The sequence below is a fragment of the Neofelis nebulosa genome, chromosome 6 (genome assembly GCF_028018385.1).
Source record: "Neofelis nebulosa isolate mNeoNeb1 chromosome 6, mNeoNeb1.pri, whole genome shotgun sequence".
In the NCBI taxonomy this organism is placed as follows: domain Eukaryota; kingdom Metazoa; phylum Chordata; class Mammalia; order Carnivora; family Felidae; genus Neofelis; species Neofelis nebulosa.
The window spans coordinates 26,440,332-26,466,809 of record NC_080787.1 but is presented as its reverse complement, the minus strand read 5'-3'; the positions used below and the strand labels follow the sequence as shown (position 1 = coordinate 26,466,809).

At 41.3% G+C, this 26,478-nt stretch overlaps 1 protein-coding gene across 21 annotated transcripts in view; it reads left to right on the top strand.

Moving 5' to 3' along the window:
* Positions 1-26,478, top strand: part of FARS2 (phenylalanyl-tRNA synthetase 2, mitochondrial) — a 632,301-nt gene that overhangs the window by 415,636 nt on the left and 190,187 nt on the right. The window contains exon 10 of one of the 21 annotated variants that reach the window (XM_058733123.1): positions 359-22,613. The exons of the other annotated variants lie outside the window; for them this stretch is intronic. Coding sequence (XP_058589106.1) covers positions 359-459 — 101 coding nt within the window. The 3' untranslated portion in view covers positions 460-22,613. Of the gene's footprint in view, positions 1-358; positions 22,614-26,478 lie in introns of those variants that run through there. 21 annotated transcript variants of the gene reach the window in all.

Here is a 26,478-nt window from a genome sequence, read left to right as displayed (position 1 = left end):
AGTGTGGGTTACTGGATATCAAAGTTCAAGTACTGAGGCCACCGGGCAACCTTAATAGTACAACTCAAGGACTCCTTTCCTTGGGAAACCTCTCATGATACCCCTGTCCTCCAGGGAAAGTTGTTCATGTTGGTTTTCACTATGCCCATATGTACATCCATCAGAAAGCCACTAACATTTCATTGTACTTCACATTTTCATGTGTCTCCCACTAGACTGTGAACTCAAGGGTAGGAATTTTATCTTATTGATCTATTTTTCTCAGGGCTTGCCATAATGATGGGCAATTAGTAAATATTTACTAAATGAATAAAATCTTCTTAGCCATAGACTTACAGCAGTCCCCCCTTATCCACAGGAGGTACGTTCCAGGGCCCCCAGAGGATGCCTGAAACTGCAGAGAGTGCCAAACCCTGTATATGCTATGTTTTTCCTCTACATAACATATCACACCTGTGATAAAGCTTAATTTATAAATGAGGTACAGAAAGAGATTAACAACAATAATATAATAGAACTATATAACAATGTACTGTAATAAAAGTTATGTGAATGTGGTCTCTCTCTCTCTCTCTCTCTCTCTCTCTCTGTCTCTCTCAAAACACCTTTACTGTGTTTTGATGTACTATATCATCCTTCTTATGATGTAAGATGACAAAATGCATACATGATGAGATGAAGTGAGGTGAGTGACATAGACATTAGGCTAACTACTGACCTGCTGATAATAGGTCAGAAGGAGGACTGGTTGCTTCCAACTGCAGTAGACCATGGGTAGCTGGAACCCTGGAAAGGAAAGCTGTAGACAAGCGGGGGAAGTCTGCTCATACTATACACATATGTACATATGTGTATGTGTAATGTGTATATGTATATGGACTGTAACACACTTATACATATATATGTGTACACATATATATTATATAAGACCTATTTCAGATACCGGTAGCTTCTCATTTTCAGGGGACAAGTTCATTGCTATGGAGAACTATAAATGTAGAACATTAAAGGCTTAACCATGAGCTATGCTGATCCAGGACAATCCATGTATAGTGCTCTTCTAAATATTCTGAATCCAAGATGTGTCTCTTTTCTTTTAAGTCACTTGACCATTGTTTAAGCTTTCTGATTATTTGGATTAAGGGCTAATGATGGTTTACTCCAAGCTAAAACTGTTACTTTGAAAATATAAACTCTTAATTTTAAAACCTTTTGGAATATCTCAACTTCTTCTTTCCCCTTTTAAAACTGTAATTGAGAGTTGACATTCTAGCGTATCCTGTCTTTGCCCTGCTTGTAGAATCTAACCCAGCACCTCAGGAAGAAGAATGGAAGAGGATTTTTTTAAATGTCAAAAAATAAAAATAGAACTTCCTCCTGTGCATCTCACTCTAGCTTCTGTGGCAGACCTCGGATGCCTGCTTTCTAGGATTAGATAAGAAAGTCATTTGCACAGCTGTAAACAACTTAAAAGAAGGGCAAATTTGAAATGCACTGTGTTCATGATTTGAATCCAATGTGCCAGTAGGGCAGGCACAGAAGGATGGGGCCTCCAAGTGAACTCACTAGGTGCATCAGACCCTCCACAGCCCAGTCTTTGCCTTCAGAGCTCCCTCTGCGTCCTCATGACATTCCAGGGCCACATCCTCCATGAGCATGTTTCCGCTGGGCCTGACCCTGCAGTGCCCACCATCTTGACATAAACATGGCCCCATCCCAGAGAGATGGGACTGAAGGAGTGACACTAAGAGCTTGAAACATGAGTCCCAGGAAGAAACTTGATTAGCCGCTTTTTAAAGAAATGGTTTTTTAGATTAAGGAAATAAAAAGTTCCACTCTAAGAAAAACTCTATCTACACACACACACACACACAAATTTTCTTCCTGGAGGAGGAAGCAAATGTATGTGGGTGAAACAAGGAACTGAAATAATAATCCAGCTTTGATCAAAACTCCTTGTTATAGTGTTCCCTCTGAAAATGATTTCTAATCAATGAGCGCTACCACAGAGCACCAAGGAGTAATTACCTTACATGTGTTTCACTCTGAGCTGTGATTAGAAACAAGATGTGAGATCAGAGGGGCATAAAACGAATGTAAGAAGGAAAAAAATCTCAGATAAGAGCTGAAATGCGCAGGCTGTGGGATATTTAATAAGTTGGAGGCTTGTTCCAGGTAGTGATGTCGACATTTCATTCATTTACTTGGTTAACATTTCCCTGCTGCACTGACGATAGCAGCAGGGTGTTCAGGTGACTTCTCACATTCTGCCCTTATATGCAACGACAGGGCAAACAGCTGGCTCCCATTGAAGTATGAGCATTAGTTCACAGGTGTTCAGGTAGCAGAGAGGGATTTGGGCTCCTAACCCTGCACCTGCACATTTCCCAGTGGTTAGGAGCCAGTTTTCAGCATGGACTGCTTGGTTCATGCTCCAGCCTGAGCAGTAGTGGAACCCGGGCCTTATGAGCCCAAGATGAGAGGTAGGGGCCTGGGAAAGGGACTCATACACTTGGAACAGTTCTACCAGTGAAAGAAAAACTTGAGATGCTAGGGGCAAGTGTGTGGTGGGATTATTGAGAAGGTGAAGACCCCTTGGTCTGTTGAGGAGAGAGGAGGTCTTTGGCCCAAAGTGTTTGCTGGGCATTTACTGAACCCATGAGAAAGACTTTCTTTTTATTTTTTCTTTTTGAATTAGTGTTTTTCTTTTTTTTTTTCTTTTATTCAAAACCAAGTTAGTTACCATATAGTGTAATAACGATTTCAGGAGTAGAATTTAGCGATTCATCACTTACATTTAACACCCAGTGCTCGTCCCAACAAGTGCCCTCCTTAATGCCCATCGCCTGTTTAGCCCATCCTCCCCCAATACCCTGCCAGCAACCATCAGTTTGTTCTCTGTATTAAGGAGTCTCTTATGGTTTGTCTCCCTCTCTCTTTTTATATTATTTTGCTGCCCTTCCCATATGTTCATCTGGTTTGTTTCTTAAATTCCACATAAGAGTGAAATCATATGATATTTGTCTTTCTCTAACTTATTTCGTGTAGCATAATGAACTCTAGTTCGATCCACATTGTTACAAATGGTAAGATTTCATTGTTTTTGATGGCTGAGTAATATTCCAGTGTGTATGTGTGTATACATACCACATCTTCTTTATCCATTTGTCAGTTGATGGACATTGGGCTCTTTCCATACTTTGGCTATTGTTGATAGTGCTGCTATACACATTGGGGTGCATGTGCCCCTTCAAATCAGCACTCCTGTATCCTTTGGATAAATACCTAGTAGTGCTATTGCTGAGTCATAGGGTAGTTCTGTTTTTAATTATTGTCCAGAGTGGCTGCACCAGTTTGCATTCCCACCAGCAATGCAAAAGGGTTCTTCTTTCTCTGTATCCTTGCCAACATCTGTTGTTGCCTGAGTTGTTAATTTTGGGCATTTTGACAGGTGTGAGGCATCTCATTGTGGTTTTGATTTATATTTCCCTGATGATTAGTGGTGTTGAGCATCTTTTCATGGATGAAATGATGAAATCCAGCCATCTGGATGTCTTCTTTGGAAAAGTGTCTATTCATGTATTTTGCCCATTCTTCACTGGATTTTTTTTTTTTTTTTGAGTGTTGAGTTTGATAAGTTCCTTATAGATTTTGGATGACTCTGTATCTGATATGTCATTTGCAAATATCTCCTCCCATTATGCTGTTTGCTTTTTAGTTTTGCTGATTGTTTCCTTCACTGTGCAGAAGCTTTTTATCCTGATGAGGTTCCAATAGTTTATTTTTGCTTTTGTTTCCCTTGCCTCCAGAGACATGTCAAGTAAGAAGTTGCTGTAGCCAAAGTCAAAGAGGTTGTTGCCTGTTTTTTTCTTGAGGATTTTGATGGTTCCCTGAGGAAGAGTTTCTGAACTCCTAAGACTATATGGTGAACATATAATGAAAACACCTGCACACCAAGAAGCAGAAGTGTTCACTCTGATGACCATCCTGCAGTAGGGCAATGCTCAGGCGCAGAATGTTACTTTCGTTTGTCAGTAAGACAGAGGATCCCTCCACAACGTGATCACTATTCAGCCACAGCACAGACCTGCTCCTTCCTTTCCTTGAGAGGTGCCAGTTGTGTGCACCGATTCCTTTTAACCCTTGTCTCCAAAGAACTGAAAGAATATCAGCATTTTTACACACGTGATCTTGAATAGCCTCTCAGCATGTTTAGCGTATGATTTCCTTAAAAGCATTCTTACTAGGTGATACTCTTCCCAGAGAAAAGCTTGGAGGTCCAAGGTTTGATCTACCAGTTTTAAACTCACTATCAGTGGCTCACTTATCTTATGATGTTCCTAAGGTTTCAACCTGCATCCCTACTCCCAGTAGGTGATAATATAGTTTTTAAAATTCTTATCCTTTGCCAAAGGATGGAAAGAAGCTAGAATGAGTGACAGGTTTACTGTAGTGTCATTCCCTGAATATGTTTACAAATGGGAATAGCTACAAATGCAGGATCATCGAGAGCTCACCTTAATGTAACTTAGAAAATGGACCAAATAAACTCCCACCCCATAGTTGACCCAGGTCTTGTGATTCTGAAGAAGTGACATTTAGCACAGTATAGGACCTTACCGAATTTCTTTGCTTTAAAAACGTACCAGTTGACTTGGGTAAGACATTCTTTACACCTTCAGGGATACTTAAACACTTCCTATGTTATTCTGGAAACCTTTCACCCAGCAGTAAATATTATCAACCTCTGAAACAGTGAATGACAGTCAGCCTGCCACTGGTGTAAAATCAGGGACCGGAACAGAGCACCTTTCCCTGATGCAGTCAGAATTAAGACAGCCAGAATGTGCCTTAAGTATCTAAGAAAAACTTGACCAAAGCACAGGGCCACTGCGTCTGTTGTTATTTTAGATTTATTCAATTAGAGTCCCAAGCAAAGTAAATTGAGCTGTGTGGCTGATTTGAATATTTCCTTGGAAGAGAGTATAAAGAGATTAACAAACCCTAAGGGACTAGGAAGGAGAGTGCCAGGCTCCTCCTTCTGTCCCCACACTTGGGCCGCCTTTTACAGATTTGTTTACAAAGGACCAGAACCAAAGCAGGAGAGCAGACGTGCCTTTTGTTCAGTGCCTCACAGTCCTTTCTCTGCTTCATCATCGTCAGAAATTTCCTCCGTGTGTGTGTGTGTGTGTGTGTGTGTGTGTGTGTGTCTGAGAGACAGAGGGTATGTGTGTGAACTACAGCAAAATCAAAGCTGGCATGTGTGGAAGCTTTCAAGTTGAGGAAGGAGGCCCATCCTGAGAACGGGGGACATTTGGTCCTGTTGAATTGTGCCTTTGTCTTGGCATTTGTGTTGTCTGGCACAGTCGGCTGCATTAAATTGACCTGGTGCCACAAAAAAATTGGCACATGAGAAATGTTAAATTAACTGCACAGGACTCACATTTCCTTAGGCTGTAGGGTAAGTTAACTATGCGTTTCAACAGAGAGCTTCCTCCGTTCTACCGTCTTCAGTGCCATGTGGCGATTGGTTGTCTCCCACTTCATTCAAAGACTGAGGCATTTTTACACGCGTTTTACTCATGATTTAACAGAGGTACGGGAATAGGTTGATGCCAGGGAGGCCATCCTGTTTTCAGGACGCAAGTGGTGTTTTTAAATCAAGTCTTTCATGCTTTGGCAGATTGAGATGGCAGTGAGTTTTCGAGTAGAGTAGGAAGCTGGACTGAGGACAGAGAGGGAGCAGTAGGGGGAAACACCGAGGACAATGGAGAGGCCTTCTTGGGGATTACTTTTCACTTTTAATCATGACTTTTCAATGTCTTTCTTATTCCCTTGGGTCCTCACTGTTTTCAGGGTATGTCCAATGCTGCTTAACAAATAAAGTCTACAGTATTAGATTAGGAAAGAATATATCTAGGCTGCAGGGGCTCTGCCACTAACCAGCTATTGACCTTGGACTTATCTCTGAGAACCCACTTCCCATCTGTGAGATGAGGGAGGGGCTGGGGTCATGCCATTCTCTCTGTCTATTCCAGAGCTCCCCATCCGTGGTCTGCATCTCATGGCCTTGGATTCCCATCTGTGGCTCCTCTTCTCCAAAGCAGAAGAAGAATTGCCTAATGGGGTTTGGATGAGCAATTCATTTATTAAAACTGTTATGGTTCTCCTAGCTCCTTGTAAGTATTTTTATCAGAGAATACCTAGGGAGGGGAGATGAAACCCATCACTCCTTTACTTGTTATTAGCACTGATGAGTTTGAGATTTAGGAGGAGAATGAAAACAGTGGCCCAGATGTGTCTTTGGTTTAGTTTTGTTTGCTGTGTTCCTCCCCCACAGTTAGTAAGGGCATGACTGTTCTTTTACCACTTTATTCCATCCCGAGCAGGGAGTTTGACTTTGGGCTGGCCTCCCTTTTCCTGCCTCCTCTTTCCCTTCCTTCCTGGCAGGCACCAATGTCTTATTTATCTTTGTACCCTAAGCATAGTATTTGGCACATAACAGATGATCCAAATGTATTTGTCAACTGCCTTGGTTCAAAAAGTAGACCAAGAATATGAGAAGGAATACTTGGAATTAACACTGGAAATTAATGTGATCAACCATGTCCTAAAAATAAAATGAAATTAACATTATAAGCTAGGAAAGACAGAGCATGCACACATTTGCCAGCCTGGACTTGAATAAATGTTGGCAAGAGTTATCGAAAAAAGTTTGGGGATGGATCGATCACTTCTTATTTCTGTAGCATCTTGGAAAATTTGTAGCTTGCTCTATCAAACACTCTGCAATCACTGCTTTCTTCATTCAGAAAGTTAGAGAAGCTCATCCCTTACACCTTGAGAACAACAGAGCTAAAACCAGGTTCAAAATAAAGCATGACCTCTTGGGTTAGGCTTATTCCTAAGATATCTTACAGCTTTTGGTGCAAATGTAAATGGGATTGATTCCTTGATCTCTCTTTCCGCTGCTTCATTTTTGGTGTATAGAAATGCAACCAATTTCTGTACGTTGATTTTATATCCTGCGACTTTGCTAAATTCACATATCGGTTCTAGCGGTTTTTTGGTAGTCTTTCGGGTTTTTCACATAGAGTATCATGCTTCGTGTGGAATTTAAGAAATAAAACAGATGCACATAAGGGAAGGGAACCAAAAATAAGATAAAAACAGAGAGGGAGACAAACCATAAGATACTCTTAAATACAGGGAACAAACTAAGTGTTGCTGGGGGGAGGCACTAAATGGGTGATGGGCATTAAGGAGGGCACTTGTTGGGATGAGCACTGAGTGTTATATGTAAGTGATGAATCAGTAAATTCTACTCCTGAAACTGCTACACTGTATGTTAAGTAACTTGAATTTAAATAAATAAATTAGAAAATAATAAAGCATGGCATCTACTGTAGAAGAGTCACATGGTGAAATGACTAGAATTAAAAGGTAAAATACCAACATGTGCTTTAACATCCACAGAATAATCAATGAGTGATACCACCACACCTCCAGTTTCTAGATTCTCCCCCATTTTGCAACTCCTGCCATTAGCTTGTAACCTTAGGATTAACAGCAGGAAATCTGGGGCCAGACTGCCTGGGTTCTAATGATAGCTCTGCACTCACTTGCTGTTATTTTAATCTCTCTACCTCAGTTTCCTGATCTGTAAAATGGGGGTAATAATAATTCCAACTACATCCGGAGCGTTGTGAGAAATGAATGAATCAATACATGTAAAGTGCCAGGCACGCTGCCTCCTGGTCTCAGTGACAACTGTTTCTCACTGAAAACAATTACTGTATACCATTGTTTGGTTTATAAGTAGTCTGAGAGACATGGGATAATTTCAGAAAAATTCTCATTGAAAATCTCATGTATGCTGAACCAGGGTGGATTCATTAAATTAAATGCCAAACCTGACATTTCTTAGCACCCAGCCAGCCTCTTTTGCCAACTCACTAAATTTGTGTGCCTCATTCAGACTTCAGAAAAGGGACCGGCTTCCTGAGTGGCGCCCCCAGTCCCTGCTGTCATTTGCTGGCAAGAATACGAGACATCCCCAAATCTCCGGGCCGTCTGTACTCCAGCCTAAATTTCTAGTCCAATGTCCCATCCAGCTATCCTGGGCCTGTCCCTCTCCCTGCCTGGGTGCTACACGACAGGGCTCTGTGTGCCTGCAGTGGGAGCCATTGCTTGCCTCCCTCTCCCTGTGCCTGGGGACCCACTCACACTAAGTTGGAGGGGGGGAGGGAGGGAAGAAACAAGGGTTTTTTGGAACCACGATCTCTGGTGAATTTCCTTCCTCGGATCCTATATAATGAGCTCTGGAACTCCTTTGCTTCCTTTGTGATTTCTTTTGTCATCTTTGCCTTCTCCTTCTTTTTTTTTTTTTTTTTTTTTTTTTTTTTTTTTTTTTTTTTTACTGTTTGTCTGCCTTTACCCTTCAAAGAATTCAAATCCTAAAACTAGTTGTTGTTTTTTTTTTAAACCAACTCTCTTTATTTGAGGAATATCATTCGAGTCCACTAGCCTTCTTTATTTTCTTTACAGCTTTTTTTAATGCTGTAAAAATATTATTTATTAATATGTTTAATGTCTGTCAACAAATACACCCCTCCCTGTAGGGACAAGAACCTTTTCTGTATTGCTTATGCTATATCCTCAGGTTCCAGACAATCCCTGGCACTTAATAGGTGCTCAGTTAGTTATTGAGTGCATTAATGTTACATAAAACAACATGGTCATCTATGTGTATATTGTCTGTGGGCTAATAGCCAAGGATTGGACTTAGGAGCTCCTCATTACTGTTTTGACAGTCTTGTTACAAAATGTCTTAAAAAATCACTGAAGCACACCATGCTCCAGTTTGTCAGAGGGTTAATTTCTATAATTACAGTGGTCGGTAAATCTTCCTTGATGAGTCTTATAGAATTATGGGTGATGTGAAAAGGTATATAGTTAGCATGTGTTTGTGCTGCGCATATATCTCTCATCCATGCTGTATGTATATTTTAAGGAACATTTCTTTGATGCTGCGTTTTTTTCTATTTATGTCTTCACCATAAAAATATAAATAGATCGTTTATCTCCGGTATCCTTCACGTAGCTTGCATCATTTCACTTTTTTAAACTTTTACATAACCGAAGTTCTATCCCCAGAATACATTGTTTGGAAGATCTGAGTGGCTGGGAGCAACCCTGGAGACACTGGGGCCAGCTTCTAGTGACCCCCAAGGCTTATTGCAGGGCCAGGAACTGTGGGCACTGGCTGCTGGGTAATCTATTCCCAGTAACATCATGCGGGACACCTGCTATGTTCGCCCTGCCTGGCACCAGACCACAAGCCATTTAAAGGTAGAGCTGATTTTTGTTCATTTTTGTATCCTCCACAAAGTATAATCCAACTCTTTGAACATAGTAGATATTTTGGTCTCCAGTGAATTTGTAACATAAACATTTTGTCTTTTCAATTGAGATGTAACTGCATGTAACATTATGTCAGTTTCAAGTGTACAACATAATGATTTGACATTTGTATATGTTGTGAAATGATCACCACAATTAAGTCGAGCTAGCATTTGTCAGTATACAGTTACAAAGTTTTTTTGTGTGTATATACATAAACATTTCTTTTTTTACATTTGTTTATTTGTTTATTTATTTTGAGAGAGAGAGAGAGAGACAGAGAGCAAGCTAGGGAGGGGCAGAGAGAGAGAGGGAGAAATACTCAGCAGGCTCTACACTGTCAGTGCAGAGCCTGACATGGGGCTTTAACCCACAAACTGGGAGATCATGACCTGAGCCAAAACCAGGAGTTGGACGCTTAACCAGCTGAGCCACCCACATGCCCCTGCATAAACATTTCTTGAATATGGTGACAACAAGAAAAATAAAATATCACTTGGAATTTATTTACCATGGACCACTAGATATTATGCTTAATATACAATATCTCACTTAAACTGATCGCAGCTTGATGAAGTGACTGCTATGACCCTTGTCATTTTATAGCAGAGAAGATCAAGGCTTAGAGAACTTATGTAGCTTTCTCATAGTCCACATGAGTAGTACGTGACAAAGCTGGGATCCGAACCCAAGCCTGTGTGATTCTAGAGCTGTACTCTGATACTCTAGCTGTGCAGAAAAGACTAATGCTGATGGGGACCCACAGGACAAGTTTGTCATATGGAGTCCAGGGTTCATCATGAGGAGATAACCATGACCATTGATGAGTGGGACCTAGAAGTACCCCTGTCTTTGACTTTTTGATAGAAAGACCTCAGACATTTTCTGAGAAGGCTTTGTTTTGTTTTGTTTTTTTAATTTCCTGGGAGTCTTTTGATCACTGAAAAAGGTAACAGTTGGCATTCACAATACTGGGCAAGGACCTTTCTGTTGGAGGCATTCCCTTCCCTTCTAGAAACCCTTTCAAACTGAGGTCAGAGGGCTAAGCCAGGGCTTTGGGTAGAATTCATGGAGCAAAAGTGTAACATTTACAACAAGGTGTGGAATGGGGCCTTCTGGCGACATTAGGCTGAGAGACATCACCTGAATCTTCAAGGTCTAATGGTATTTATCTTGGTACTGATTTTAAAGTGGAACACACTCTAGTAGGTGACTCCTGTTGGAAGAGGAGTGTGCTCTCGTGGAAGGGGTGAGGTTTTAGGATCAGGCAGACCTGAGTTCAGGTTCTGATTTCATTTCTTACTGATTTTTATGAGCTTCCACAAATTACACACCTTCTCCTGGTACCTCCAATTGCCTTACCTAAGAAGTGTGGTTAACAGACTTCTGAATAAAGAAGCATTAACCTCAGTTACCTCTCAAGATACCATTACTGTAACAGTAAAGTTTTGCTTATTTATTTATTGTGGCATAACTTAATTAAAGATTAAGTGAATAGGAGACATCAGCTACATAATTGTGGAAGCTGAGAAGCAGTTGGAGAAGTGGTAGCTATTTAAGGAGACCCTGAAAGCTGAAATCCAAGTTAGCAGTGGGGAAATCCAAGAAGCAACCCAACCTAAACTCCAGTATCCATTAGTAGTACTGGTCCCTCTGGAGTGAGGGGTCAGGGGTGGGCGGTAAAGACAGGGCTAAAACAGGAAGCAGAACTCCAGATTTTCTCCCCAGTTCTGTGTAATATGTACTGCTACAACCCAGTAACTGACAAGCTTTTATCTTGATAGAAGGCTAAAGATTTATCTCTGGAGAGGATAAAGCAGAGGATCTCTGGTTTGGTGGATGAAGTAAAAGTTTACTAGCTGGATACTGAGACCTCCAACTTCTTCACCCACTCGTCTCCCTGAATCTTAGCCACTTGTGTTACCATCCCCACCCTTACCCCACTAGGGGATTGGAATAGCCATTCTGGGAATCTTACCAGCCTGTGAGAAAAGAGCTTAATATACTGACAGGGGTTCTCCAAGAAACAGAGCATACGAATTATTCTTCAGTGAAGTCCCTCTCCTGATACCTCAGTTACCTTACCTAAGAAGTACGGTTAATAGGCCTCTGATTAAAGATGGCGGATTAAAACAAGCATTAACTTCAGTTACCTGTCAAGATGCTATTACACTAACAGCACAGATTTACAGTGACAGTAAAGCCCTAGTCTTGCACGAGACACATGCAAAAACACACAGGGCTCCCAGCAGCTCACGCTGAAATATGAACACATATCCAAGAAGTACCAGGCATTTGCAAAGTAGGACCAAAGCAAAAATGAAAACAAGTGCAGCTTGAAGGATCCATAAGAAAACGTGCATTTTCACATTGAAAGGACAGACTAAGTACCCAGGGCAATGAACAAAATGGGAGTCACATCAAGACTCTCAGGGCCTGACAGAGTGATGGAGACAAAAGAGAAGATGCGCAAACCTGAGAGAGAGACAGAATATGAATCAGGAGTTAGAATGACATCATATGTCTTGGCAGTAGCTCTAGAAACCAGAAGAACAATGCCTTCAAAAGCTTAACAAAAATAATTTTCAACCCAGCATCTGATGCTTGGCCATACCATCCATCAAACCTCAAGGTAGAAGGGTACTTTCAGACTACCAGAGGACGTTCCACCAAAGTGAGAAGCCAAGACAAGACTCATGAGGAAGAAGACCCAACATCAGAGAAAGGCAAAGGGCGTCCCCAGGATGCTGGAGAACGACCATCCCAAAGCCCTAGCTATGGTGCAGTCTTCCAGAGGGTGATCCATCCAATTGGAGCAGATCACAAGGCTCCAGGGAGGCTTTAGCAGGATAAAATGATTGAATACTTAACAACAGCCATCATCACTTACACTTACTGCAAAGTCACTGTATATCGGATACAATTTAGTTGAATCTGAAGAGTAGCAGTTATTAGATGATCATTATTATCTTCCTTGTACAAATGAGGCACTCAGTGCCTTAATAATTAGTCTAAAGTTACACAGCTAGTTAGTGGCAAAGTGAGATTTGAACCCAAGGCAGTGCACACTCATAACCACTGCACCATGTCTTCCACCCCCTGCACAACAGGAGAAGAGCATGGAAATGCACACATTTGTAGAAACAACACAGATGAAAATCAACATGGTTATTAAAGCCAGGGAGAACAAAAAGTTGCACAGAAAAAAGAAAAGTAATCATAGTCTCTGCATTCACTGAATGGTGAGCTAACTAAAGTCTCAACGTGCTTTTATTGGGATGACAGTGGGACATACGCACGTGCAGAATGGTGGTGTGGGAGGAATGGGGTGTGGAGGAGCTCAGTGCCTTTCTTCTGGTACGCAGAGCTAATATATAATGCTGAAAACGAAAAACAAACAAAACTCCCAACAAGACATAGCAATAACAGTCTGTTATTTAAAGATCCAGAGAGAAATACCAAGCGCATCCCCTGGAAGAGGTGAACGCAGGTTGCCACTGGGAAGCTGACTATGGCAGGATTGGGCTGGGGGCTGCAGTCTTTGGGAATAAGCCCTTAGAATGATTCGGCTCTCCAAATATGTGCAAATATAACTTTTCTAAAATTTAGTTTTCATTTTTATCAAGGAATAATTGGCAGGACTGTTCAAGAATAAATCTGCTTTATCTTCCTCCAAAGCCGATAAATATTAATTGTCTTCCCTCTTTCTTTCAAAGCACCAATTTCCCGTCACATGTAGAAATCAAAAGACTGGCATGTGTTTGTGCTGCCTGACCACTTTCCATGGCACAGCTACCCTTCGGCCCTTTCATTTTTCAGTCACTAATGTTCAGCGAAGAAGAGAAAAGTAGGGAATTCTATTGACAGAGTCTTTTGATCAGCGCTTGTTAGCATCTGCAGCCCCTGTTGGGTACCTGGCTCCAAGCACAGCAAATGGTGAGACCTAAGGTGTAGCTAATGTGGTTAGAGAACCCTCCAGCTTTGATGGGAAGGAGCTTCAAAAGTATCTCACGGTGTTCTGAGGAACAAGCATCCAGTGCATTTCCTGACCGGTGGTAACAGACAAGCCTCCCCCCAGACGGCCTGTAAGGAAATGATAGCATCAGAGATCCCAAAGCTTTCTGTTTAGGTACCTCAAAGTAGGGCAAGGGGCCAGTATCTTGAAAGACAGAGTTTGGGGTTTGTGTGTGTGAGGGAGACAGAGACAAAAACGTATATATTTATAAAGCATGCCATATGCTATTTGTTCAATGCAATCTGCATTTTATTTTTATCTCCTCTTACTTCAAAGATAGGGAAAGCCTATTAGTAAATCTAGTCCTATGTATATGCATATATATCTATATTAATATCAAGGTTTTTGTATTGAGAAATTGACTTAAAAATGCTTATCACTTCTGGCAAAACCTCAGATATTGATAAATCTGGATCTTCTTATTGGAGGATCACTTCTTATTTTACATTAGTTCTTTCTTTTATATGGTAATTATGAGCTTGGGGAAAAAAAGAGTGTATTGATTTACTACAATCTACTGTGATCCAAGTGACCCTCTCTCCAGGAAAAGTGAAGAAAAGATGCTGTACTGATTCACATCTCTTGGCATTTACTGGGCACCTACTTCATGGAAGGCATTGGACTGGCTGCAGCAGATACAATGATGGATAAGGCAGGCTCAACCCTTAGCCGTTTTCAGTTTCTTTTGGAGAGGAAACTCGGAAGAACTTAGTGACAACAGCACAAGCCTGAGGAGAAGAACATATGAGAGCCCTCTTGTGGGGGCTCAAAGGGGCACAGATCTCATTTCAGGGACCAGGAAGAGCTCCAGTGAGTTAAGTCTGAAGGATTTGCCATATTGTAATTCTAAAAAAACACATCCCAGCCTCTTTTCATTCATTCATTTGCTCATTCCACAAACGTGAGTGCCTGCCCTGTGTCAGGTGGCTCTCTGGGCACTGAGGATGTATCAGTGAACAAAACAAAGCCCCCTTCATTGAGCACACAGCCCAGCTGGAACGCCTTCCATCACAGCAGCTACTTGGGCAAAAATTTGCAAAGGATAGCTTGCATCTCCTCTGCTCTGACTCAAACTTGTGTTTGGTGACCATTCAGAAGTTTCCTGTTACATGTGACATTAGCCTTCAGCAGGGCTGGGCAGTTCTTGGTGGTCTCAGGTGTGCCTGACGTGGGTGCCATATGTAAGTACAGTGTCAATGGTGCCCTAGGCTCTTTGGTAGCATCGATGACATCACTAACAGAATGAGCGATGCCCATCGATGGCCCTTTGGCCATGGAATCAGAGTCCACTTAGGGTCCTCAGGCTTTCTGGGAGAGGCAGGAGCAGGCTCACTGAAAAAGCAGAGCTGCCCCAGCCCAGCTGGGACACAGGAGGGGAAGGATCTCTGATGGGTCATCGCAACCTTTCCTGAATCTCTGCCACTTCCAAGTGTTTCCTCTTGGTAGATCATAGGTCAGCCAGCCCTTTCTCAATCCTTCTCTGCAGTGTTAGCTGATAATTTCAGGAAGATTAAATCAGAATTTTAAAATGTTTTCCTGGAGTTGCTATTTAAAATATTTATCCTTCAAAGAAAGATGTTGTCAGACCGATACATCTTTGTGAATAATGGCTTGGACTGCATTAGTTGCCCCTGGGGTTGGGATAGTGCCTTTCCCCTTAGGAGTAACTGAAGGTTTGGTGAGGAAAATCATAAGACCAGAAGTCTTTTAAGACCTAAAGATCTGAAGCTCCTGAGGGTGGAACCCAGCCATTATAAAGATTGTGGAGAACAGATTTACATGTTCCCTACACTACTCAGTATGTTGGAAGCCTCCTTCTCCACAGTGCTTGAGTCCAGGCAGTGGGTCTACTCAGGCACCTGTCCTTCAAATTCCATGCTTTTCTCTCACTATGTCTTTCTAGCCAAATTTTTCTTCCTTAAGCCTAGTAAAGTTTGAGTTTCTGCTGTGTGATCTGAAAAAGCCCTGTTTCCTTACCGTTTCTGTAATATTCCTTTCAAATGATTCTTCTCATTTATTTTTGTGCCCAGAATCCCTCCTTTCACTCTGTAGTAGCTGTATTACTTTCTTATTACTGCACTAATCAATTACCACAAACTCAGTGGCTTAAGACAATACAGATTTATTACTACCTTACAGCTATGCAGGTCAAGCAAGGTCTGAAATCAGAACTGGGCTGAAGTCAAGGCATTGCCAGGGGCTATTTCCTTCTGCTGGAGGCTCTAATATAGAAAAGTCCCCTACCTTTCCTGGCTTTTAAAGGTAGCCTGCTTTCCTTGGTCTGTGGCCCCTTCCTCACGTAACCCTGACTTCTGCCTCTTGCATCTCATCTCCTCAAACTCTGACCCTCCTCCCTCCCTCCATTAGGATTCTTGTGATCACCTTGAGCCCACCCAAATAATTGACATCCCCCATCTCACAATCCTTAACTGAATCCCAATTGCAAAGTCTCCTCTCCCACGTTCTAGGGATGAGGATGCAGACATCTGTGGGGGACCATTCTTTTGCCCATCATTGAATAGGAGGAGATAAGCTGAGTGAATGAGATGCTTGAGCAGTCTCCTCTGTCATTCTAATCCTTGCCCACCTGCCAGAGCAGTGAGTGACACTTTGAAACAAAGCCTAGGCCAATAGCATGTTTGTCCTTAAATTTGTTCTCTGGTACAGCCGTTTTAAGCATCCATGTGGTGTTTCCTAGTGAGAATGGAAAACCTGTGAATGGTTACCCATATTCTGTGCATCTTGATCAACCAGCAAGTGTCACCTGACTGGCTTTGACAGATACTGTAATAGTCTATCAATACACTACAGGCACCAAAATGTTACACATTTCACATCTTACTATGTAATACGTATAACATATAATGCATGCACATTATACATTGTGGGTATATGTATATTACATGCATTATATGTATAGGTGTGTATACATTTATTATGTATATAATAATGTAGAAAAATATATAATAATATGTAAAAGCCTTGAAATTTCCTTTCAGCTTTTATCCCCTAGCCCTCTTTTTATGGGTGTATATTTCCCCCCATAAGAGGAAGTGCCCTTTATTATTGTTCAGCTACCAGCTCTGCCTCAGCTTAGAAGCCTGACTCCTATACCTTTTTAGGGAGAAGACTTTATGTAAATGGGGGCCTCAGAGCTTAAATCTTTCTGGCCAAGCTCAGATTCAGGATCATTTGGTGCAGCGAAGGCGTCTCTTCCACTTTGCTGCACTGATCAGATTGTCCAATCAAGCTTAGCAGAGGAAATGACATGGAACACCAGATGTGGGAAATCACTTAAATATGTGCCCTCCTGTCAGATCACTGAAGTCCGCTTAATTTGGGACACTCAGGTTTTTACCGTTAAGATGCGGGAAGGTGGCAACAGTAAAACTGGTTCTGGAGTCCTTTGCCCTTGTGCATGAGGTTCTGGCTTCAAAGGGGTTTTGGTTATTAGTGCTGCACTGGGATTTGTATGCATTTAGCTGCATGAAGCCTGAATTGCATTAATGGTTTTTAAAAGCAGAGAATACGGAAAGGGAACACAGAGTCATTTTCAAAAATTGATGTTCAAAATTGTAACTCTGTTTTCACTAGAAGTTTACATTATATTATGGCCAGTAGTTTATAAAGGCCTGGTATCGCATTGTCGTTAAGAGTGTGGGCTTTGAGGCAGGCTGCTTACTTGGGTTCAAATACTGGCTTCACCACTTACTCACCATGTTGCCTTAGGCAAGTTATTTAACTTCTCTGTGCCTCAATGTCCACATCTGTGAGATGGGGAATTATAAGAAATAGTGCCTTCCTCAGAGTTGCTTTGAGGATTATATAAATGAGCATATAGAGGCACTGAAGACTGTCTGGCACAAAGTAAGTACTCAATAAACATTGGTGGTTACTACTAAGTTATTATGGTTATTACTCTGCAGAGTTTGGAAACAACACATTTTTGAAAGATTTTCATCCCCAATTGTTAAGACCGAGAAAAAACTGCAGATGCTTCAAGGAAGTGAATGTTGAGCTGTGCAGATGTATCCTTCTGGGGTCTCAGGCTGTTGTTTAACCACATTTAACTATAAGTAATTATCTACTTGTACACTTGCTTCCTTAAGAAATACACTTTGAACAGCACGTTACTGAGACCAAGAAAAAACACGTAGATTCTTCAAGGAAGTGAATGTTGAGCTATGCAGATGTATCCTTCTGGGGTCTGAGACTGTTGTTTAACCACATTTAACTATAAGTAATTATCTACTTGTACACTTGCTTCCTTGAGAAATCCATGTTGCACAGCACATTATTGTCGTAGCCATGGTGGCATTTACATTGTATAAACTGGAGGGAAGTTGCCAAGAATTTTCCATTAATGAACTGATTTTTCCAGAAGGAGGTAGATACATTGTTAGCAAAATATATGACTGGCATGTTTGTCAGAAATCTTCAGGGAGATGAATTTTAGGAGAAACTAAGCATTTTCTCCTCCAAGGTAAAACCAAGTTATTAGATAATTTCAAATTCATGTCAAATTACTTAATCATCCTTTCCATAGATGCTGCTGGTAAAAATAGTTTATATAAGCTCATATCATATTTCAGACTGGGTCATTTTTTTATTTGAATTACTGTCTTCCTGAACTACCAGGTTCCCTGGCACCGACGTTCACCCCTGTTTTATAATTGTTCCCCATAACATTTTGCAATATATTAAGAGACTTTTATGCAAATTGCCAATATTATACTAGTTGCTCCTTTATCGTGATCCTTGTTAGCAATACCTGTTAGGATGAACATTATGGAAGATTTCTTAAAGTCCCATTTGACTTATTGGAATTCACACAATTACTTCCTCCTTGGCTGTCCCCAGCTTTTCTCTCCTTGTTCAGATGTTTAATTATATATTCATCAAATGTTAGACCTGAGAGAAAGATCTTGGAGAGCATATTGTCCTACTGTATCACTTTACCATCAGGATTCTTACCCAGAGAGACAAGACTTCCAGACAACACTAACCTGCTAGTCAGTTCAAGAGCTACAACTAGATTTTGATTCATTTGGTAACTATATTAAAGGGATTGAGAAGAGAATCACATTTACCCCGCGCAAAGACAAAAAAAAAAAAAAAAAAGCCTGCCATCTCTTAAGGAAGTCACAGTTTAAAGAGGTGACAATCAGGTGAATAGATAATTACAGAATTGTCTTCTGATTTCCAGCCCGTTGCTCATTCCCCTACACTAGAGTGCCCTGTATCAGTGTGATATAATTATTTGGTATATACCGTTTTAGTCCATCTGCACAATGGTAAACTAGGCAGCTTTGTTTTTTATGCCTACCTTTACATTTATCCAATTCCTTGTTTTTCTATCTGACCTTCACCAAAAAACACTCATGAGTGCCCAAGCTATGCCAGACACCAGTGTCGCTTCAATGCTACATAGCAGGGAAAGAAAATCACAGTCCTTGGCTTCAAGTAATTTATAGTCCAGTTGAAGGAGATAGGCATATAGAGAACATAGTACAAAGATGTAAAAAGAACTTAAAAAGAACTGTAATATAAATGACAAGGTGCATTGAAGACGGTTTCAGTGTTGCTAAATCCTCCTAAGGCTTTCACAGATATTTCATGTGTTAGTTAATGGAATGAACTTTAAAATGTACCTTCTCAGGGGCATTTACATTTTAAAGGAGGTTGGAAATCTTGCTTTACTATCTTCCCTCCTCTCCCTCTTTCCCTTTCCTTTCTCTTAAGGGAGGCATGGTAAACATGGCCAGAATGTGTCGTTTCTGAAAGAGGCCTTGCTGGTAGACCTCACTCTCGCTCCAGACTGGAGCAGCCACCTTCCTTTACCCCACTCTACAAAGAGAAGCCATTTACCAATCCTGCACTCTCTCTATCACAGTCTGGTTACCACCTTCATTCATTAGTCCATTCATTCATTTGTTTGTTCAACTGAATGTCCGCTGTGTGTAGTTACGCTGTGTGTAGTTACAGTGGAAAGCAAAGACAGACACGGCTCTATTTGAAAAGAGCTTATAGTCTAGACTAGATAGAAAAACTAAATTTAATCAATATAAATGTGAAATGACAACTGGGTTAAGTTATTAACGTGGTGTTTTAAGAATAGCTGAACACTGGAATCAAGGTTGAGTGCAAGGTGGGAGAGAGATGAACATTCAAAGCTGAGGAAGCACAAGCAAGGATCTGGCAGGAAAAACTTGATGCATGGTGGACCCAGTAAGAAGGCCAATGTAGGTGAACAAAAGGGAGAATGTGGCGACCAGGCTGAAGAGGTGGGCAAGGCCTGACCATGCTGGGCCTTATAGGCTGGGTAAGGACATCTTATTTTATCAATAGCAATAGGAAGCCCCCAAAATGCTTAAGCAAAGCATGTTGCATGACTAGATTTGGTTTCCAAAAAGACGTATTTTGGCTGTTTTGTGGAGAATAGATTGGAAGGGGAAAGTGGGGCTACAGGGCCAAGAGATGGCTATTGCAATAGCTACACTGGAGATAATGGTAGCCAGGGCTGAGGTTATGGCCAAGGTGATGAGGGAAGTGAACAGATACTAACATTAATAAATACTAAAATTTCCAGAACTTGCTACTTATTTGACTATGAGGTGATGATGGATGACCCCAAGTGTCTGACTTGTGGAACTGGATGGATGGTGTTGCCATTTATTGATAAAAAGGACATAGGTAGTTGAGATTTAGGTTTGAACACATTGACCTTGAGGCTTACCTGAGATGCTGAGGTAAACATGTTGCACAGGCAATTCAAAATAGTCTGGGGCTTACGGGAGATATGGGGACTAGAATATACATTTGTGGGTAATCTTCATTTAGGATATATTTGAAACTGAGGGTATGGAGAAGATCAACTAGAAGAATGGAATGAGAACCAAGGGATTTGGGGTGAGTCTTAAGGAACTCAGGCATTTAGTGACCAGGGGAAGGATAATAAACCAGCATGGAATAGGCAGAGCTGGGCAAGTGAGAGAGAGCCAGGGTGTGGGAGTTATAGAAGCCAAGGAATATACATACATACTTCAAGATACTAAGTGTAGCCAACATATCACACAGCACATCACAAAAGTAATGACTTTGTTAATGACTAACAAAGAGCCATTGTTATTTAGGCTACATAAGAGTCATTGGCGACCTTATTGAGAAATGAGCATTTTGGGGAGGCAGAGGTAAGGTTTAAAGTGGATTGAGAAAAAAGTGGGAGGAAATAGAGACAGTGAGGAGAGACAACTCAAGGGAAGGAGAGAGACCAAGTGGTAGTTGGAGGTGATGTGCGAGTCAAGGAAAGTTTTATAAAAAAAGTAGTAGACTTCTGTGTATTTCCAAGTCAACAAAAAACACCAAGGATGAACCCCAATGTAAAGTATGGATGTAGGTGATGATTATGTGTCTGTGTACGTTCACCAAGTTGTAACAAATCCCCTTTGGCAGGAGATGTTGATAATGAGGGAGGCTATGCATGTGTGTAGGAGGGAGGTATATGGGAAATGTCTGTGCCTACTTCCCATTTTTGCTGTGAACCCAAAATTCCTCTAAGAAATAAAGTCTATTAAAAAGTCAATAAAAGGATCCAGTAGAGAAGGAGAGATTGACTACATGAGTGAGGGAGAGAGGGCATACCCAGTGGTGCATTGTTCTTGAAAGAAGACGGGACATCATGGTACCCAAAGCTGAAGGAGGTGAATAGCATTGACCTCAGAATGGAGAGACAGATAACTATAGGTTTCTCAGTTCAGCGACTGGAAATTGATGGAGCCCCCACCTGAGTGGCTTCTCTCTGCTCTGTGAAGTACATGGGAGGGCTTTCTTGAGGATGAATGAGGGAGAGGTCAGGTCAGGGTGGTTTGAGGATAATGGAGAACATTTGAAATAGTATGATGGAGTGGGGAAGCAGGCTGAGCAGAGAAGCCAGGCCTTTGTGTGGTGGGTGCTGTGAATGAGGATGAGGCTGTCCCCCTGTGGTTCGACTTAGGCACAGATCCTTTCTGGGTGTCTCATACTGCCAAAGCACACCAGCCTCCTTCCTTCATTGGGAAACCTTTTATTGAACTAATCTCTCCAGAAGTTACTGTGTTCAACTGGACAAAAAGATATTTTACATTGAATGGAAAAAAAAAAAAAGGAAAAATGTTTTTATTGTTTTGCTTAGATTTTCTACTTGGGCTTATCTTTGACATGGATCCAGGCCACTGTAATTTTTTATTAACTTCTTACCATGAGTTATTCTGTCTCAACATGTTTTTAAATTCACAACATGTTTTTTTCACAGTATTCGTTTCTTCTCTCAGCTCTTTTATTACAGACTGTATTTTTCATTTGTTTTATGTACCCATCCTTACAATGCATTGCTTACAATATTATTACTGCTGTTCTGTATGCATATTATTGCTTTGGTTTTGCAGGGACTTCCCTGTGAATAGCAGAATGTAATTTATGAAATATGACAATCATTGTCGTAACACCTCTGTGCTATATGTTACACTTGCTCCAACAGCAATGTGGAAGTCATTACCCATACTGCCAGCTTCCAAAGCTTCATGTAACCCCTTGTGTGCAGAAGGAGCCTCCCAGGATTCCTCTCAGGATGTAGTCAGAGAGAGAAGTATTGTCTACTGAGGCCATTCCCATTTCTGGCATTTGCCATTTCAACTAATTCAGGAACAAGTGTTACCTAGATTAGTTGAAATGTGTGTAAAGACCGCATAATACTATCAGTAATTAACCAAAATTATAAGTATCTAAGAAAATGATGCTAACTAGCTATTTTTCAGGTTCTTTCATGAGAAGCTAGCAATGTATAATAGCACTGGTCAAAAGGGAAGGTGCCTGGGGAAGGCTGCCTGGGTTTGAATGCCGGGCCTGCCATTTGCCGGCCATGTGTGACCTTGGACAGGTTAGAACTTCTTTGTGCCCCTTTTTACTTCTGTATAAACTAGACCTAATACTACTTAATCTCATATGATTATTATAACCATTGAAAGAGTTAACTCACAGGGCACCTGGGTGGCCCAGTCAGTTAAGCATCCGACTTTGGCTCAGGTTGTGATCTCGCAGTTCATGAGTTTGAGGCCTGTGTCGGGCTCTGTGCTGACAGCTCAGAGCCTGGAGCCTGCTTCGGATTCTGTGTCTCCCTCTCTCTCTACCCCTCCCCCACTCATGTTCTGTCTCTCTCTCTTTCTCAAAAATAAATAAACATTTTTTTAAAAAAGAAAAAAAGAGTTAATATAAAACTCTTAGAACAATAGCTGGCACATACTAAGCACTTAACAGAGTCTAGCTATTTTAGATACTAGAATGGGCTTCAGAAGTCTGTCTTCCTGCCTCCTTTTGTTGGAGGTTTCATTTAGGAGACACCTCGTCTTCATCACATGCAACTTTAAAAGTAGGTTATTGTATGTCCAGTTTTTCACAGTGTCTAAATTCATATGATCTATAGTAACAAGATTTTATATTATATGAATGTTGATTTATCATTTTCCATATATGCAATAAGCAGTATTTATTCCCTTTGCATTAAAAACACTACCCCCACCCCACCCACCCAGGAGGAACAGCATGACTCTCAGAGACACAGAATACCTTCCTCCAGCTTGGTGCACATAAATAACATTATTTTTTAGCTCTTTTAGACTATTTAGCCATGGAATCAGATGATTGAACTTCCCAGAAAACATTCTTCCTAAATCTGTTTGGATGGAATCATTTGCTGTAAAGATCCAGTGTTATTCAGAGCCACTCTGTGCTCCCTTAATTGAAAAGCTCTGACAGTGACATTGAAGAGAGATTGCCTTTGGGGCCACCAGCAGACAGCTTTCCATAGCATCTTATATTGTTAATGATTCAGAGAATGTTTTCCGATGAGATCAGAAGCAATCCACTAATGAAAAAGTGGAAAGAACTTAAGAGCTTAAAAGAGAGGAGAGGAGGGACGTGAGAAAACCTAAAAAAAGACAAAAGTTGGTGAGGAAGAAGAGGTGGGGCCAGTTCCATGGCAAATTTGTCATTTGTCCCAGCCTAGCTACTCAGAATCTTTTTTTCCAGTAGGAAGAGGAAGGAGAGTGAAGAAGCCTTTGAAATGATGTGAGGGAAGTCAGAGACAGACAGGAGTGAATTTGGACCAGGTTCTGCCCTATATATCTTGAAACAAGATTTGGTCAGCACTATTGTTCGCTCCTGGGCCGTTATCAGTGTGTCTACTAGAGGCTCCAAGGATGGACTGTCCACAAGCTGCCCAGTGCCATGCCCTGCAGGTGCTTAGGTGTCCCCATGGATAGATGACTCTGTTCACAGCCCACAGCTGCTATCTTCCTCCACCTTCTTCAGCCTTCCTCAGCACTGCTCCACTGTTGACAGAGCAACAGTGGAAGTGCAGGCTAACACAAATTAAGTGGCAGTCTTGGGATTTTAAAGAAAAAAGGTAACTTTTTCATTTTAGAAATGAAAAACGTAATGTCTGCTGTGTCAATTCACTATATATCCCCTGAAATGGCTTCATCTCTATGCTAATTTTATGCTGAAGACAGAAACTCTCCTGCACTAGAAGAGGAGAGAAAGAGCCAGAAAACAAAGATATCTGAGTGGCTAAGAGCCAAGTAGATCCCTTCAACTCAATCCCACTTAGAAAATGTCCTCTGAGCTGGCCTGGCCCTCAAGACAGCTGGCATTGCCATTAGGGCCATGTTAGGGAAGGGCATCACCTCCCACCCAGGAAATCAGCCCCCAAGTCCTGGGCATGGATTCATGACCAAGAGAGTCTACATATCTCTCCTTGGTCTTGCATCAGTGATTTCCCTGGTATATCCATATCCCAAAATTGACTTCCTTTGATTTCCTCTACTTCTATTTTAGATGAATAATTAATTCATAAAGTGTCATCTCAAAAGCACAAAGTAACCCATAACTCCATGACTGTAAATGTTTTGAATAATGGACATTGTATTGTGTTTAGATCTGGATTTGTCTATTTCTCTTGGTAGAACATGAGATATTGAGGACAGGAACCTCATCTCTGCACCTAGCACTCACATGAGACCTTCCTCAGAGTAGGCACTTATTACGTACTTGTCAAATTTTATAACTGTTGCTCTCCAGCGATTTCTCTGGGTCTGTCCCCTCATAGTTCAAAGGCAGTTGGACAAAGAAGAGATTGGAAGGGTCCTGTTTTCACTGCTTCTTCATCACACAGAAGCTTCTCTTTATCAGTTTGATCCAGTCCTCTTCACCTAGTTTTCTCTATTCCTCCATACCCAATGATGCTGGCTTTTTGTTTACTTTATGTTGTTTTAAAGAGACAATTTCATGATGAAAATGGAATATACTCTTTCAGGCGCAGGACTAAGACCAGTAGGAGAAAATTATAAGAGGTTGACCTCAGCTCATACAAAGAGCTTTCTAACAATGGAGTATTTGTTAAGCAGAATCTGGGTGGTCACATAAGACTATTGTCCTGACAGAGCCTAAACTGAGGCTCAGCTGGCCAAGGTGCTGACTGGTGGCTTTCCTTGGGGACCCTAAAGCCTGAAACCTCAGCTGGCTGATGGCAATGGAGGAGATGCAGCAGGTGGGTAGGAGGCCATGTTCCTTAGGCCCACTCTAGGGACAATGCTAGGGCTGGCAGTCTACTGTTTCTTGAGCCCATGGGGCACAGCTTTGAGAATGCACAGAGAATGCTGACTAGACAGGCATAATGCAGGCCATAATGCAGCTTGTCTTCAAAACAGAAAGAATTTCTTGGAGATTTAGTACTCACACACTCCTGAGGAATTTGAGATGAGAATGTCAAGGAGACACAGAGGCTTGGGTGTATGTATATGAGGTGGTTTCTATCTGCTTGATAATAAGGCTGTATGCTTTATGTTTCTATTGTATTCATTTTCCCCTCATATGAGGATGTCTGAGCCAGAAACACATAGCCCAGGGCAGGCATTTCAGTGACCTAGAATAGAGAAAAGTACATTATAAACAATTTTTGGAAACATAAGGGGCTGAAATGCATTTAGCCATTTGGAAAGATAATGGAAATTGTGCTTCTTTCTTTTAACTATTTCCTTTGAAGTTTAACTACGTAGTATTGCCTTTTTAATTCTTTCACAAAACAGACCCTGGCAGAATTCAAGTGGGTAAACCAAAAGCTAGCCACAAGCCAGCTACAGGGTGACATCGCAGCAGAAGGTGAGAGCCTCCTGCTTTCTCTTTACGGCAGTTGCACTCTTCTGAATAGAACGAGTTGGTGATCTGGCAAGAGTATCATGAGGGAAAAGAGGTGGCTATAATTGTAGAGGCGTTGACATTGAAGAGACCTAAAAAGGGGAGGTGCATCTAGCCCCACGGTAGGATCCAGAAGTAGGAAAGGAGGGTTCCTAGCCATAGAAGATCTAGGGTACTGTGCTTGAAAAGACTATGGTGTTTATTAAATCACTGAACTCTGTTAACCCCAAAATATTGAGTTCCTCCTATGTATAATGCCCTGAAATAGGAGTGGTGAACTATACAAAGAAAAATCCAACTCCCTCAACTAACTTAGAATATTTATTTCTTACCTAAAAGAAACAGAAGTAAGGGGCACCATTTTTTTTTTTTTTTTTTTTTTTTAGAGAGAGAGGGAGCAAAGCACATTAAAGCAAGCTCAGTAAACACTTGCTGATTAACAGCCACTGCAGGTCCCAGAATGTGCTTTGAATTGGAAGAGGTGCCAATCTAGATGCTCCATGAGTGACTCTTGATAACAAGAGGGCAGCCAGCCTCATTGTGCAAGAACCGTATTGAGTCTTCTCCTGTTCAGTACCAGGAGCTCCAAGAGGCTTGCCAGTTGAAGGAGAGACAAAAATTTAATCAATATTTAGTGCATGATGAAGATTTGCCATGAACCGTGCATATGCAGTGCTAGACACTAGAGATACAAAAATAGACAAAATGATCAAAATGTGATTAAGATCATGACCAACAAAACCAAAATCTGGGGAGAAAAAAGAAGTATCATTTGATATTAAAGATAGCCCCTCAAAAAAAAAATCAATACCAGTCATAGAGCCAGTGGCTGA